Source organism: Prinia subflava, chromosome 4 (genome assembly GCF_021018805.1).
Source record: "Prinia subflava isolate CZ2003 ecotype Zambia chromosome 4, Cam_Psub_1.2, whole genome shotgun sequence".
Classification (NCBI taxonomy): domain Eukaryota; kingdom Metazoa; phylum Chordata; class Aves; order Passeriformes; family Cisticolidae; genus Prinia; species Prinia subflava.
In genome coordinates this window covers 72,056,092-72,071,726 of record NC_086250.1, presented here as the reverse complement: position 1 = coordinate 72,071,726, position 15,635 = coordinate 72,056,092, and the positions used below count along the sequence as shown (strand labels likewise).

Here is a 15,635-nt window from a genome sequence, read left to right as displayed (position 1 = left end):
GCAGAATCCCCTCACTCTGTGTTTGACGTTGGGATTTTCATCCCAGTGACTTTGCAATGTCAAAGTGTGTTTGGGTGGACTGGGAGCACCGGGAAATCTCTCTGCTGCTGCTGGTGGTGTTGAAGCACATTTCGGGCTGTTGGTGCAAAAATTCAGATTAACATCTGGCTGGCTCTCAGAAAACCCAGCTAAGAGATAAAGCAGAGGGAGCAGAGGCAAAACAGCAGATATGAGGCACAAGTGACAAAGAGCATCGCTCAAACTCGCGTCTCTGAAGAATATTAAAGCAAAGAACATTACTGAAAGAATTATTGCTAAGGAAAGCGAGATTTGGGAATAGGAGGATCAAATTCTAACCTGTTTTATACAACCTGCAACCTCAGAGAATTCAGGGAATCACACAGGTTGCCATTAAGGGAAGGCTGACTGTACAAATTCCTGCAAATCACCTCCTCTCATCTGCATAAACCCAGATGCACTGAGGTGCCTGTTGCACAAAGATCATAAAATCTCTGAAAGGGCTGGGAAGGGACCTTAAAGATCATCCAGTTCCAACCCCCTCGTCCTCCCAAACAGCTCCAAAATGCTAAGATTTGAAAATGACAAATTAATAATTAACAAAAAGAGCATCACAGTTCTGCTCCAGGCAAAGTATTAATGAGTGCAACAGCCCAGTCCTGAACCACACATGAAGGCGGGGATGTGATTCTCCCTCCTTCAATCCCACTTCCCACTAAAAAGCTGGATCAGGATGCTCAAGGTTTGCTTGCAGTGTGATTTTTTCCAGGGGTTTGGTTTGTCCCCACAGCAAAAGCAGAATCAAAACCTCTCCACACACTGGAAGTTATTTTCACAGTAATTTTCCTAAATGTGCCATCCTCTGGAATCCTTTTTTCCACTGTTCCTCTGAGTGTGAAAGCAAAAGTGCAGATTTCCTGAGAAATAGTTCCAAATCTCTGTTTCCCAGATGCCTGAGCAGTGCTGGTGAGCACTGAAGAACTCGCAAGGCAGGCAGGACACTGAAAAATCAGTGTGGACTCGGCAGAGGTGAACCCTCCCAAATCCACACTCCCAAACTGGTCCCACTGGAAAGAAAAGTGGGAGAGCTGCAATCCCCTCTGGGATTTACCAGGCAGGAATCAGCATCACTTCTGAGGGATCACAAAGTTTCCAGAACATTCTCCAGCACAGCTGTCACATCCCCAGGATCTCTGGGAACGTCTTCATTTCCCCACCTCAGCACCGAGCTGGGCTCTGAGGGAAAGCCACCCTCGTGAATTAAAGCAAATCATCACGAGAGGAACAATCCAGAGGCACCATCATTTATCACTCTGGCAGCAGAAGGGGCTGGGAAATGCAGTTTTTCTAAGAGGGCACCAGGCGTGTGACACCCTGATGGAGCAGCGAGGGAATGAGCACCAAATCACTGGAATAAAGTGAGATCATCCTTTTATTGTGGCCCAGATAAATCTGCTGCCTTGTTCCAGCGTCCTTTGTCAGTAAAAACAGACAGATTTTTGGATATTGTGCTCTGATTTATTTATTTACTGACCTGCTGGGAGGTGTAACTAATTTGGATTATTCTCCCTGTCACGGGCAGCAAATTCCAAGTGCTTAAGCCCAGGAGAGCAAATTAATGACACAATTAACCTCTGTGCAATCAGACAAGAGTCCTGCTCGTGTTTTCATCTCAGGTATTGCACAGGGCCACAGGTCAGCCCTTGGAAAAGGCAGCATCCATCCAACCTCCTGCTCCAAGCCTTTTCCAAAGAAAGGTTCAACACAGGAGAATTGGCCAGAAAAACAGCTCTCCTGTCTATTAAAAAAAAAGTGAAAGAATTACAGCAAATGTTATTTTTCTTGGAGGTTTACCTTCCTTTAAAACCATGTTATTATAATACAAAATGAGATCTGGGATTTTCCAAAGAATCCAAAGTAATTAGTTGTCCAATTCCCACTAGATTGCCAAGGGAGTCAGATCCTAAATGCCTTTGGCTCTTTTGGAAAACCTCATCCATCACAGAAATTCATAGGGTGGTTCACCAGAAACTGCAGAGAAGCAAGGGCTGAGTTAAGAGTTTGAGAATGATTTTTGCAGCCCCCCAGTCAATGCTGCACTGGGAATAGTGGGCACCCCCACACCCCGTTTTCCACTGGAAAATAACATTTCACCCACAGGAGCCGTGGCCAGAAATGATCAGGGACATTCCAGGGCTGTGGAACACTAAAAATAAAGGGCAAAGCTCCACTCAGGAAAAGCTCTGAGCTCACAGAGTGATTTTTCCTTTTCTCTGGTGTTGCTCTTCAAGGTTTTGAGGGTTTTTTTTCTCAAACAAATTCAAAGCAGAGGGAGTGTAGCTTTTCTGACTGGAAAGAATGGATTAACAATGCAACATTGTTGGGTTTTAATCAGATTGCAGCTCCCAGCTTCACCCAGCCACAGCCACAGCTCTCCGGCCTCTGCCAGTAAATGAAGAGCCCAAAGAGCTTTCCAAGGCATTTAATTACACCCTGAGAGGAAAATCAACGTGTAGAGGCCACATTTAATTACCTGATTCCCTCCTGTCCCCCTTTTCCCAGGTGGAGTTGGGTTTCCATGGTTCCTACCACGGACACAGTGGCTCCTTTCCAGTTTGATTACAACCCACAATGACTCTGTTGGTAAATCCTGCTGGTTTTGTACTCATATTTTGTATTTTGATAGATAAGGGTCTTTCCTGGGTTAAAATCATGGGATGGTTTGGGTTGGAAGGAATCTTGAAGCTCATCTGATTCCAGATCCTTTCCGACTCAAACCATTCCGTGATTCTCCAATTAGCAAAATTCCTCCAATCTAAAAGCATGTAAAACCAACAAAAAAAAAAAAAAGAGCTGAAACAAATTTAATCATTTATTTAAGACTTCTGAAATAGTTTTTCAGTTCACTTAAGAAGAGGAAATCAGAACATTTCTAATAAAGAAATAAAAAAATAATTCCAAAGTCTGCCTAAGTCATACTGGCGCTTCCCCCAAAGGAAGGATAACACAATGAAGGGGTGAAATGCAATCCAGATTTTGCATTTCAGCCATGAAAACAGAGGGAGAGCAGCTTCTCCCCAGTTGATTGGTGACAAATAAATGGAGTTTGGAGTGTATATTTGATGTCCAAGAACGCTGAACCCACAGAGCCACGAGCAGAACCCCGCTGGGTGGAACAGAAGGGTTTGGGGGCGGAGGGGGATTGGCTGTTCCCAGCATGAACTGGGAATTTTCATCTCCCTCCAAACACAGGCTTGGAGCTCTGCAGCCTCTCTCAGCCCTGAGAACACCAGTGAATCATCAGCCACTTGCTGCTGCCTTGTACAGACAATTTACATGAGATATTTGGAAGCAGAAACTACATCCTTTCAGATCTGAGAGGCTAAAAGTTGGTACAGCAAATGTGGCTGGAGCCAAAAAATGAATGTAAAGTGATCAGGAAAAAGTTTTGAGGCTGATTATGTGCTTAAATATTTTTTTAGTGGATGGACCTGCCCTCAAGAATCACAGTCCCACTCAAGCCTTTATTATCCATTATTTATTTTCTATATTTTAACTGCTGAAATGCTGGTGCACATCAAAACCCAATTATCTATTGCTCAAAACCCACCGAGAGATATTTGCAAAATTCCTAAATAAAACCACTTCAAAATGCAGCTGGGCAGCCATTAAAAAAAAAAAAAAAAGCATAAAATAAAATATCAAATCCTGCAGATGCAGGTTGGATGAGTTTGGAGCAACCTGGTCTAGGGGAAGGTGTCCCTGCCCATGGCACAGGGTTGGAATGAGAGGATCTGCAAGATCCTTTCCAAGGCAAACCATTCTGTGATTCTGGAAGAATTCTTGTGGATTCAATTCTGCAGCTTCCTAAATAACAAGAACAACAAAAAAGCCTTCAGGCCCCCAAAATAAAAGCAGAGATTTCCTATAAGGAAAGAAACAGCAAGAGCTGGAAAAACTCAGGAAAAAAATCAGATTCTACCTTAAGGTTTTGCAGATGTCACGCGTGGTGAGCACAAGAACAGCAGAGGAGCAGAAAAGGCTTTTAAGCAAAACAATTCCCACCATTTCCCCTGGAGATGAGCTCCTCTCCCCCATTAGCAGGAATTTGCCTGCGTGGATCCCTGGGCTCTGCTGGCAGAGGAGGAGTCCTGCAGGGAGGGCAGGAGGAGTTTTTGGCCTTTTTCCTTTCACAGGGGTTTGATGGTGCTGGGAAGGGAACAAGTGGCTGCCTTTAAATGTGCTCACACAGGGACAGAGCATGAGCTCAGCACATCAAAAGAGGTTTTATAGTCCTATAAAATGTGTCCACAAATGCTGATGAACTCCTTGTAGCACCTCCTAATTCCAGCTGACAGCAGGGATGAAGTGCAGCAGACACTGACAGAAAAAGGGAGGAAAAAAATCCACATCAGAGCTGACAAAACTGCTCAAATACTGATTAAAATAAAAGATGCAGCACAAATCTGCAGCAGAGTTTCCATTTCTACCACATCCTCCCATTATTTATCAGCTCCAAGATGAAGGTTAACAAGCCCTGTACAGGAATTCTGCATCCTTCACTTCCAAACCTCACATTCCTGTTGGAATCACAGAGACATCAGCTGTGATGGTCACTTCACACCCCTCTTAGTCCTTGTCAGAGAACCCTCCAACTTGAGAAAGAAAAACTTCCAAGTGGCATCAATGGGGAAAAAAAAAAAAGCTGGAAAAAATTCTGTGTTCTCAAGTTGTATCAATTAAAAAGAATTTAATGATGGCCCAGGTTCACAAGGTTTTGTGCCAAGTGCCAAATATTGAAGTAGGGAATGTGTCATTCCCTATCCTGCATTCCCAACCTTCTCCTCTCAGCCTAACACCCAGCAGAGCTGACTTTGACTTTCACAACTCCACCCAGCAGCTTCTTGAAATTATTTCTCTCTTACAAGAATTTGGGCACCTTTTTCGGCACCTTCAGCAGAGTTGAAGTTGCTTTTAACTCACATGGATTTAGTTACGTGAATATTTAGGCATAAATTCCAAAAGCCCTTTAAAACTATAATATAATGAAATGTGATAAACAATTAAAAGGAAAATCCACCTCAAATGAAGTTCAGAGCAGCTTGATGCTCTCCAGCATGGAACAAAGATGATGAATTTTTTCCTTGCTGCAAATATTTCCTTAAAGGAGTTAATGTTTTTTAAATCTCCCTAAAGCCCTTTGACCTCCTCTGCAGTGAACTGCACAAGTGACTGTGCATTGTTCAAACAAATAATTTTTTATTCTGGGCTTGATTTCTTTGAACTTCAGCATAAATGTTGGTGTTTATGAAATGCATTGGATCAACAGCTCCGGGATAAAAAGTGTCCAAACAAAAATTGTTAATGCAGGAGCATGAGAGAAAAATTCTGCTCTGTCACCCTGCTAAGAAAATAGAAAATAAAATATGGCACAGCTGGGTTAACAAGGGCCATCCCTGGGAAAGAAAAGAACCCAAAGTCTGCAGCCAGCTCAGCTCTGGAGCTGGTCCAGGTACCTGTTACCAGGTAATTCCATTAGTTTTGAACACAGCTCAGCCAGGATGGGCCACTCAAAGAGAAAACAAATCAATCTGGGGCATTTCCACCTCGTATTCTTTGTTTTTAGAAGGCCAGGATGCCATTGCCATCTCCTGTTGATTTCATGAAATCTCTCTGCACTTCCTGACACTTTTTTTTTTCTCCTTTATCCAGGCCATTTCCATCACCCCAAATTCCAAGTGCACCCTCTGAAGAGCTTGAGAAAGGCACCAATTTATTTGCTGTTTGGAATTGCAAGAAGACCTCAATTTTTAGGTAAATTGGAGCAAATCTGTAAAATATTTTAATAGAGAGGGGAGGCAGGACCTTACAAACCTTCTTGGCAAGGCCAAATTTTAAAGAAATATCTTCCTGCAAAATCACCTGGTCCCTTCTCAGATCCAGAAACTCTTCCTGCACCATAAACTTCCCCAGAAATTCATGTTCTTAGCAGCACATATTTGCAGAAAACACTGTAACACCCTGCTGGATTTATTCCTGCATGTGCTGAGCTCACTTCAAATAACAGGGGGGAGGGAAAAATATCAAGTGACCTTGTCTAATTATTTAAATTCCATTTTTAAATATCAGCATTCTGAGGAGTGGAATTCTCCCTCCTCACTTTCTCCTGCTACAGACTGAGATAAGCTGAATTTTTTTTTTTTAAAGCTGCAGAAAAATCCCTTTTATGACCAGTGTTCTCTCAGTGAGATGAGCATTAATGACACAAACCAGTCAGGAGTCCAAGGGCAGCAGTTCCACACAGGTCACACCATTTAAAAAGAACCACAAAGACTTTCAGGCCCATGATTTGGAGGATGACCACAAAGCCATTAAATATCTGTGGAGACACTTGGTGAAAATAACTGCCTCAGGTTCAAAACATCACCTGGTGAACTTCCCAAAGGAATTTCAGATATTGCTCTGGCATTCCAGCCAGGATTTACGGCACATTAACATTTATGACACATGCAAGGAGCTGATTTGACTTTCTGTGTCACAAAGAGCTCATTCAGCTTTTAAATGCAAAGGTTCAGAGCTGTGCTGAGCCACCCAGCAAAAACCACAGATCCTCCATTCCAAACCCATTCCACACATCCTTAAATTGAATTCTCTCTTTTATGTTTCACTCCTTTATTCCCACTTCACTTGTGTGACATCCTGTTGTTCAGAAAACCCCTCCTGAACCTCTGGCTGGACATTTCCAAGCAAGGAAGGGAGCTGCAAGTTTGTGGCATGGGGAAAAGTGATGGAGATTTCTTAAATAATAATTTCTCTAGAAAGACAAATACGTGGGTAAGGATTCAGTGGGGGGATTGAAGGCTCACACCTTACATTTATCATGTAAAATTATTTCAATTTTTTCATATTTCAGTTCATACCGTGCACACTGCTGGGATATTTGTGTAAGGAAAAAAACCCTGCATCACTGCACAGTCAAACAATCCTGCAGAGCAGCAGCTACAAACCAGCCCAGAAGTGAAGAAGTGACTCAGGGCAGGAGGCAGGGAGCTTTTTCCATCACCAGAGCTGGAATGACCCCCATAAATCCTTCCCCGTGCTGTAAATAATGCCAGGCTCACCCCTTTGACCTCTTCTCTCACACTCCAGGTGAAGTTCCACATCTGTGCACTGTGTAGAAAAGTAATCTCCAAATCAAGAAATAAAATATGTATATTAAAGATGTGTTTAGTGTAACACTGAGCTCACTAACACAGCAAGAATGAGGGAACAGACAGGTGACAGAGGAGAGCTCTGCAAAAATCCCTTTCCCTTTTCCACGGTGCCTTCCCTCCCTGTTCAGGGACAGTTCAGGGACCTGAGCAGGCAGAAAAGGCAGCAAACCCTGGGCCAAACCAACTCCCTCGAATTCCCTTCCTGCCAGCAGAATGAGCAGCACTGCCAGGGCAAGGGAAACTTCCCAGGCTGTGGAAAAGGAGGAGTGGGAGAGGCTGGGATGGAGCTGAAACCTCTCCACGTTTCCCACTGAGGAACTGAGGCTGCTGAACACCACAGATGATCCCCTGCTCACCTGGCTGCAGAAGGGGACCAGGGTTTGGTGCCATTAATTCCCTTAAAAACCAGAGAGGGACTCAGGTTCCTGCAGCAGAGCCCTGAAATCCATCTCCAAGTGTTCTCCCAGGACTGCTGCGCAGGAGTGACACAGCAAATGCAATTTAAATGCAGCTTTTCTGTGAGATCACTCCCACTGCCCCCCAGCAGAGCCTGATGTGAGGCTCACAATGATCCCATTTCCCTGCTCCCTCCATCCAGTGCCATTCCTGTCTATAAGGAAGGGTGTGAGGATGGTGGAGCATCCTTAAGAGAGGTTTCTCAGTGTCTGATATCCCCACAACAGGAGAGTGTGGGCAGACAGGAGGCTTCAGCTCCTCCTTCCCCAGCTTCCTTCTGCTTTCAGCAATGTTTGGGCTGCTAAATGACACCAATTTTGGAAAACACAGGAAAGCATTAGACAGAAAAAACCCCAAAAAAGGAACATATTAGCTGTCAGTGTCTTCTCAGCAGACAGCCCACCAGAGAGCCTGCTAAAGATTTACATCCCAGAGAAAATATGTGTGATTTTCCCTCTCTTCTGTGGGAGGAGGAAAAATATAGACCCCAAAAAATTGAGAAGCATCAACGATAAATTCACCACTAAGAAAGGAGAGAAGATTTCTTCTTTGGAGGCAAAGAGCTCCAGCCTGAGCTGTAAACAGGTCATGTCACCAACAGGACAAGTTACTGGTAGCTCCTGGAGGAGGGTCCTGCAGCATTCCCTGTGTCCTGTCCCTCTGTCCCTTGTCCCCAGTCCCTCTGCAGCTCTCCTGGAGCCCCTCCAGGCCCTGGAATGTGCTGGAAGCTCTCCCTGGAGCCTCCCCCTCTCCAGGTGAGCACCCCCAGCTCTCCCAGCCTGGCTGCAGAGCAGAGGGGCTCCTCTGGACTCATTCCAACAGCCCTGTATGATCCAGCACAGCCCCTGAACTGTCCCAGAAAACCTCAGAATTCCCTCATTATTTATCCTGACACAGCACCCACGTCAGCACACGGCTCCTCCAGCCAAGGCCCTGACCCTGCACTCATGAGGTTCTTCAGGAGGATGTTCCACCCACTCCTGCACTGAAGAGCTCCATTAGCTCCACACAAAATGCCAAAATTTCAGTTAAAATTTAAACAAATTTCCCCCTCTCCCATTGATGGAACATCATGACCAAGGGCTATGCTGGCTGCGAGACTCAAAAATAACTTCAAACAGTGTTTTCCTGAACAAGGCTGCTCTAATAGCTCGATAAACTGCTTTTGTTTGTTTGTTTATTTTCTAGCATTCCACTAGCAACTGCAAAAGGTCACTCTGTCTTCTGTGTTATTCCTCCATTCTCAGAGAAGGTCACAAATATTTAATATCTGCACGTTTTGTACCTCAGCACCGCTGAGCCACCTCTCACACCACACCAGAGTGCCTGGTGCAGGTATTTGAATTATTGCAGTTGTAAATACATATATATGTAATTATTATTCAGAAATCCAGCTGCAGAGAACAACTCCTTCCTCACAAATCCCAATTTCCAGCCCACCACGAGATCCTGGTGTGGAGGAGACATGAAGAGATCACCCTGCTGCAGGGAATTTCACATGCAGAGGTGCAAAATGCACAATCCCTGAGAGCTGCACTGCTCTGGTGACCAAATTCCATTCACTGGGATTTGAAGGAATTGCTTCCCTGAGCCACGTGCTCCAAGTTTTCAGCATCCCCCAACAGCTTTGAACACTTTTAAAACTGAGTTTTCTGCTCCAAACGTTAAGATCTCCTCTCCAAAAAAAATTGTCCTTCCTCAGGAAATCAGGCTAGAGATAATTTAAACTTTGGGATCAAAGGTTTTCTTACACTCTAAGGTAAAAATATTTTAAGCCACTCCAGTGGAACTAAGGTACAAACACCCACAAGATTTTGAACAAAGAAATGCAGCATTTCCTCCCTTTCATGCCAGTCAATGCTCATTTCTTACCTTAAACCAGCAAGAGATTATGGATCTTAAAGTGCTGCTTTTATGCATTGTAAAAGCTCTTCTGGAAGCTTTTCCACTCCCCCTGACACCCAAGAACACAGAAACCTTTCCAAGTGGATTGTTGTGTTTTTCTTGGCACACTTTGCCCAGAGATCTTGGTCAGACTTTGTCTCCCCAGCACAGAAACAATTTTCACCCTCAGTGCTCACAGGGTTTGAGTTCTCTCGAGGTTTTCAGGAGCAGCCAACAGAAATCCAGATTTCAGCACAGCCCAGGACTGAACCCATCCCAAACTCCCACAGAGGATGGGAATATCCAGCCTTGATGTTCCTGAAGGAACAATCTTGGGAGGGTTCTTACTCCAAGGTTTTTCTGGAGCAAAATCTGCAGAACTCAAAGCTCAAAGTTTTTCTGGACCTCATGGATGACAGGATGATGGCTGCAGATCCTCCATTCCAAACCCATTCCACACATCCTTAAATTGAATTTTTCTCTTTTATGCTTCACTTCTTTATTCCCACTTCACTTGTGTGACATCTTGTTCAGAAAACCCCTCCTGAACCTCTGGCTGGACATTTCCAAGCAAATTTTTGCAAGAACAGAATTGAGGGGAGCTGCAAGTTTGTGGCATGGGGAAAAGTGATCGAGATTTCTTAAATAATAATTCCTCTAGAAAGACAAATATGTGGGTAAGGATTCAGTGGGGGGATTGAAGGATCACACCTTACATTTATCATGTAAAATTATTTCAATTCATACCTTGCACACTGCTGGGATATTTGTGTAAGGAAAAAAAACCTGCATCACTGCACAGTCAAACAATCCTGCAGAGCAGCAGCTACAAACCAGCCCAGAAGTGAAAAAGTGACTCAGGGCAGGAGGCAGGGAGCTTTTTCCATCACCAGAGCTGGAATGACCCCCATAGATCCTTCCCCGTGCTGTAAATAATGCCAGGCTCACCCCTTTGACCTCTTCTCTCACACTCCAGGTGAAGTTGCACATCTGTGCACTGTGTAGAAAAGTAATCTCCAAATCAAGAAATAAAATATGTATATTAAAGATGTGTTTAGTGTAACACTGAGCTCACTAACACAGCAAGAATGAGGGAACAGACAGGTGACAGATGAGAGTTCTGCTGCTTGAGAGAGCCTCAGATCCCCGGGTGAGAGGCTCAGCACCTGAATAAAGCCTAAGCAAGGCACAGCTTTAGTCTCCTGCAGCTCAGAGGAAGAATCAAATAAGAATTTGCTGCAGACACGCTGGCAGCAAATGTCTCAGCTGCCTAAAGAAAGCCACGGTGACAGCAAAGACGAGCCATTAGAGCTGTGACACTTTATAAGACAGGCATGACATGGTAACACAGAACAAAAATGTCACTTTGAAAGCTGCTGATAAATCACTTGGTAGGCAAAAGGAATCAACCTTTCCAAACACCATAAGGATGAATCCACAGGAATTTTTTTTTTTGCTGATATTTAAGCTCTTTGGAGTTTTACAAGCTGTTGTAAATGTGGCCACTTACCAAGAAAAACCCCAAGACAAATCCCAACGCTGCTGAGTGTTGAGCACAATTCTCTGGCCTGGTTCTAAAGGCTGTTCCAAGCAAACCTGAGGGATTCTCACCTGCAGGACATCCTGGATCTTCACCCACACGTCCACCATGTCGTAGAGCTTGATGTCCCCGTCGTGCTGGCTGCAGGGGGACGCCACCGTCTGCTGCAGGTGGCCCAGCACCACCGAGTGCGCGGCGGCCACGGCGTTGAACTTGTCAAAGAGCAGCTCCAGCAGCTCCAGCAGCAACCTGGCAACCAGGGAGACAGCTCTGCTCAGCTTCTGGAACGTTCCACAGGCACACAGCAGGGCACTGTGGTGTCGTGCCCTGTTTTGTGACACGTTCTGGCTTCAGACCCTCTCTGTGGGCTCACTTCAGCTCAGGTTTGGTATATGAGGATTTTTCTCCTCAGTCCCTTTCCCGTATCAGCATTGCTCACTTTAAGTGTCCTGTTTAGGGCTACAGGGAAGACAAAACCATTAATAACCCCACAGTAATTAAACAGGACTAAGATAATATTAGAGCCCAGTGCAAGACCCCAGGTAGGGCTTCAGACCCTCTCTGTGGGCTCACTTCAGCTCAGGTTTGGTATCTGAGGATTTTTCTCCTCAGTCCCTTTCCCATATCAGCATTGCTCACTTTAAGAGTTTAAGGCTACAGGGAAGATAAAACCATTAATAACCCCTCAGTAATTAAACTGGACTAACATAACTTTAGAGCCCACTCTGAGACCCCAGGTAGGGAGGGAAACAACCTGCTCTTCCCCCAGAAAAAAAGTCTCAGGGCAATAAAAACTGACTTACCCACACAAACAGGATAAAAGGAATTCTTTTTGAGTTATTAAATTAATATGGCAGGTTTCAAACAACAGGAAATATCAGAAAGAAATACCAATCAGAGAATACCAACCCTCATCACTTGCCATGGTTTTACTCCTGTATTTGTTACAGCTATAACATCATCTCAATCTACTGCACTGTGTCTGCTCCTACGGTTCCTTCCTGCCCAATTATGGTAATTAAAGCACCTTTACAAAGTCCTGAACGGTTTGTGAGGAGGCAGAGCCTCCACACTTTCTGCTGTTTGAGAGCAGAAGAATCCCCGTGGAGCTCCCGGCCGTTTAATGAGCAGCTCGAGGCCCCACGTCACCCCAGCGAAACGTGAGGCTCACACTTCCCAAATCCATATGTCAGGCACTGTGTGACAGACAGGCTCCATCACGTTCCCTGCAGCAGCTTCCGAGCCACCACATGCTCCAAGTCTGCCCAGCAGGAGCTGCCATCCCCAGGGCAGGAGCTGGAGCTGCTCCCTCCTCCTCCTCCAGCACCTTCAGTGCTCACAGGGACAGGGAATGGCTTTGGGGACACCCTCAGCATCCCAGGGTGCTCCCAGCCTCTCAAATAGCCCCTTTTCCAATCTTAAGCTATTCCCTGTGTCCTGTCCCTCTGTCCCTTGTCCCCAGTCCCTCTGCAGCTCTCCTGGAGCCCCTTCAGGCCCTGGAATGGGCTGGAAGCTCTCCCTGGAGCCTTCCCTTCTCCAGGGGAACATTCCCAGCTCTCCCAGCCTGGCTCCAGAGCCTGAGATTGGATCCAGCTCCTCTCCAAGAAATTCATGGACTGAGGGGCCTCACTTGGAATCTCAGGAAACCATGAAGGGTCTCCCTTCCCTTTCCCTCTCTTTTCTATCCCAAATTTCCACAAAAATCCCTCTGAATGGATTCTGAGTGTCCCAAATCCCAGAATCCCAGACCAGTTTGGGTGGGAAGGGACCTCAAAGCTCATTTCAGGGACACCTCCCACCATCCCAGGCTGCTCCAATCCTTCCTTGGACATTGCAGGGATGCAGGGATTCTCTGGCAATTCCATTCCAGGCAGGAATTCCTGCCCAAGATCCCATCCAGCCCTGCCCTCTGGCAGTGGGAGCCATTCCCTGTGTCCTGTCGCTCTGTCCCTTGTCCCAGTCCCTCTGCAGCTCTCCTGGAGCCCCTCCAGGCCCTGGAATGTTCTGGAAGCTCTCCCTGGATCCTTCTCCTCTCCAGGGGAGCACCCCCAGCTCTCCCAGCCATCTGAATTAATTTGTGACCTTCTCAACTCAAAAATGAAGCGCCATGGAACCAAGATACCTATTCAAACAAAACCCAATAAACTGTGTATGTATCCCTTATCTCCATATTTCAGAATAGCAGCAAATGCTTAAAAAAAAGCAACATTATGGAACCAAATTAACTCTGTACCACTGAGAAAATGTTCTCAGTGCCAGCCCAGCTTCCATGACAAAGAAGAACTCAGTTATTCCTGCACCTCCCTGTTGCCCCAGGAGAGAACAAAATTGAACTACCTGGAGAGTTGGACAAGTTCACTTGGTTCTCACTGGGTGAGCCTGGCCTCACATTATCCCCTTGTTTATGGAGCCATTACTGAGATGATGCTGCACTGATCAGATCCTTTCTGTTGGAAATGTCAGGGTCTTCCTGTTCCCATTCCAGACCGATGGACATGAAATCCCCAGATCCACACTCTGCTGCCACCCCAGGACATTTTCCATTCTCATCACTGTATTCCCACATCTCCCCGTTTTCAGCTTAGCCAGCACCTGTTACCTTAATTTTTCTTTTCCCTAGAAGTTCTATAAATCTGTTCAGGTCATTTTTGAATGAAGGTGACCCAAAAGAGACACAGGCAAAGAGACAAAACCCAACAAATTGGGCTGAGAACCCAGTCTGGCCTGATGGGGCTGGAGCAGGGAGAGCCCTGGGCTGAACAGGGACATGCAGGGACAGGAGCCTGGCTCAGGACATTTGTCACAGCCACCTCCCAACCCCTGCACCCAGAGAGAGGGGAAATGTGTTGGGGACAGTGACACACACCCAGAGGGGACTTCCAGGCAGTAATGGGAGTGAAGTGATGCCCAGGGACTGCTGCCACCTGAATAAGGACATCCGTGACAATTCAGCCTGTGCCTGGCCAGAGGGGTGGCCTGGACAGAATTCCTGGTTTATTTCAAAGACTGGAGATGGGGGCAAAAGTCAAAATATAATGTGGACATCTAGGGAAAGGCACATGAATCCAAGCAAGAGGATTTAGGAGCAGAAGTGTCAATCTCCCGTCTCTTCTTGGACTGGATTTTTAATGTTTCCTGATCAAAATGTCCCATAAATCTGTCCCTCGAGTAGGCCCCCATCCACATTGTTACTCTAAAGCCCAAACTCTTCCAAAATTCAGGGGAACCCCACAAGTTTGTGCTGCAGCACCCCAAGGAAACTCAACACGGCCCCTTCTGGGACACTTTGTCCTCCACAACCCCAGGTAGGGATTTCTAAATGTGAAGGTGTGACTAATGAGCCACTAATTAAGGCTAAGGCAGAGGTAATTATTATAGTTAAGCCTTTCTCCATATACTTCTTTCAAGCACAGAGATCGAAAAATGTTCAATAATTTCCCTAGAATTTAGAATTTTTCACTGAAAGCTGAGCTCAGCTAAAACATGGTGAGATTCAGGCAGAGTTTTCAAAGTCATCCTCCCCCAGGGCCAAGGAGCTGCTTGGAACCTGCTCCTGCCCTTCCTGAAGCTCTGAGGATCTGAGAGAACACACCAAGAGCCATCACAAACCAGAAAAATCTTGAGTTTAAAAATCTGGGAGTAATTAACCATATTTTTATATACAAATGAACCCACATGGAAAAGCTTATTAAGGAAAGAAGGAAAAGAGAAGAAGAATGAGACCAGCAGTGGCTGTTATCAGATCTGCAGCTTTTCTGGCCAGGTTCTACAAATCATTTCTCTCTTGTAAAACAAGAGGGGCTCTAAATAATTGTTGCATGGGGTTTCCAAAGGAATGACACCAGGATTCCCCCAGTGGAATGGGGGAATTTGTCAGCCTCATCCTCGGTCACAGCATGGTTTGGGTTGGACTTCCAGGATAATCTGAACAGTTCAGCAGTTCTGGGCACTGCACTGTGCTCAAATTTGGGGTCTCACAGAGCTCTGTTGAAGCAGCAGGGCCTTGTTGTTCAGATTTATTTTTCCCCTGACAGCAGGGAAGTCTCTGAGCTTTGATTTAAAACTGAAGCTAATTTAAGGGGTGGGGATGGCCTTCCACAGTGTAATTTATTCTTTTCAATAGAAATGAATTCACCTGCTTGCTGTAAACTTCACGTGTGATTTAGGTTTAGAACGAGCTCTAATTATGTCTGTATTCAACAAGAATTCAAGACACTTTCCATGGCTCTAGAATGAGAGCATCTTAAAGCCTTACACTCTCCAAGAGATGCCAAAACCCATTAAACCTTTCTGTGCCTCACTCAACCCTCTGGGCAGGTTAATGGCATTGATATATGATCTGATCCAATTTATCAGCTCCAACAGACAACCAGGAGCCACACAACCCCTCCAGACTGCTTCATAAAACAAGTTATCAAGAATGTGTTACACTCTTGGCATCAGAAACTAAAATTCTGCCTTCTGACCCATTCAAAAAAAGCTCATTTTCATGAGTTATCAGCATTGTAACTCCACAAATTCTT

At 45.4% G+C, this 15,635-nt stretch overlaps 1 protein-coding gene across 2 annotated transcripts in view; it reads right to left on the bottom strand.

Moving 5' to 3' along the window:
* Nucleotides 1–15,635, bottom strand: part of EXOC4 (exocyst complex component 4) — a 314,358-nt gene that overhangs the window by 250,023 nt on the left and 48,700 nt on the right. For both annotated transcript variants that reach the window (XM_063397129.1, XM_063397130.1), the window contains exon 7: nt 11,184–11,361. In XM_063397129.1, the coding sequence (XP_063253199.1) occupies nt 11,184–11,361 (178 nt within the window). The remainder of the gene's footprint in view (nt 1–11,183; nt 11,362–15,635) is intronic.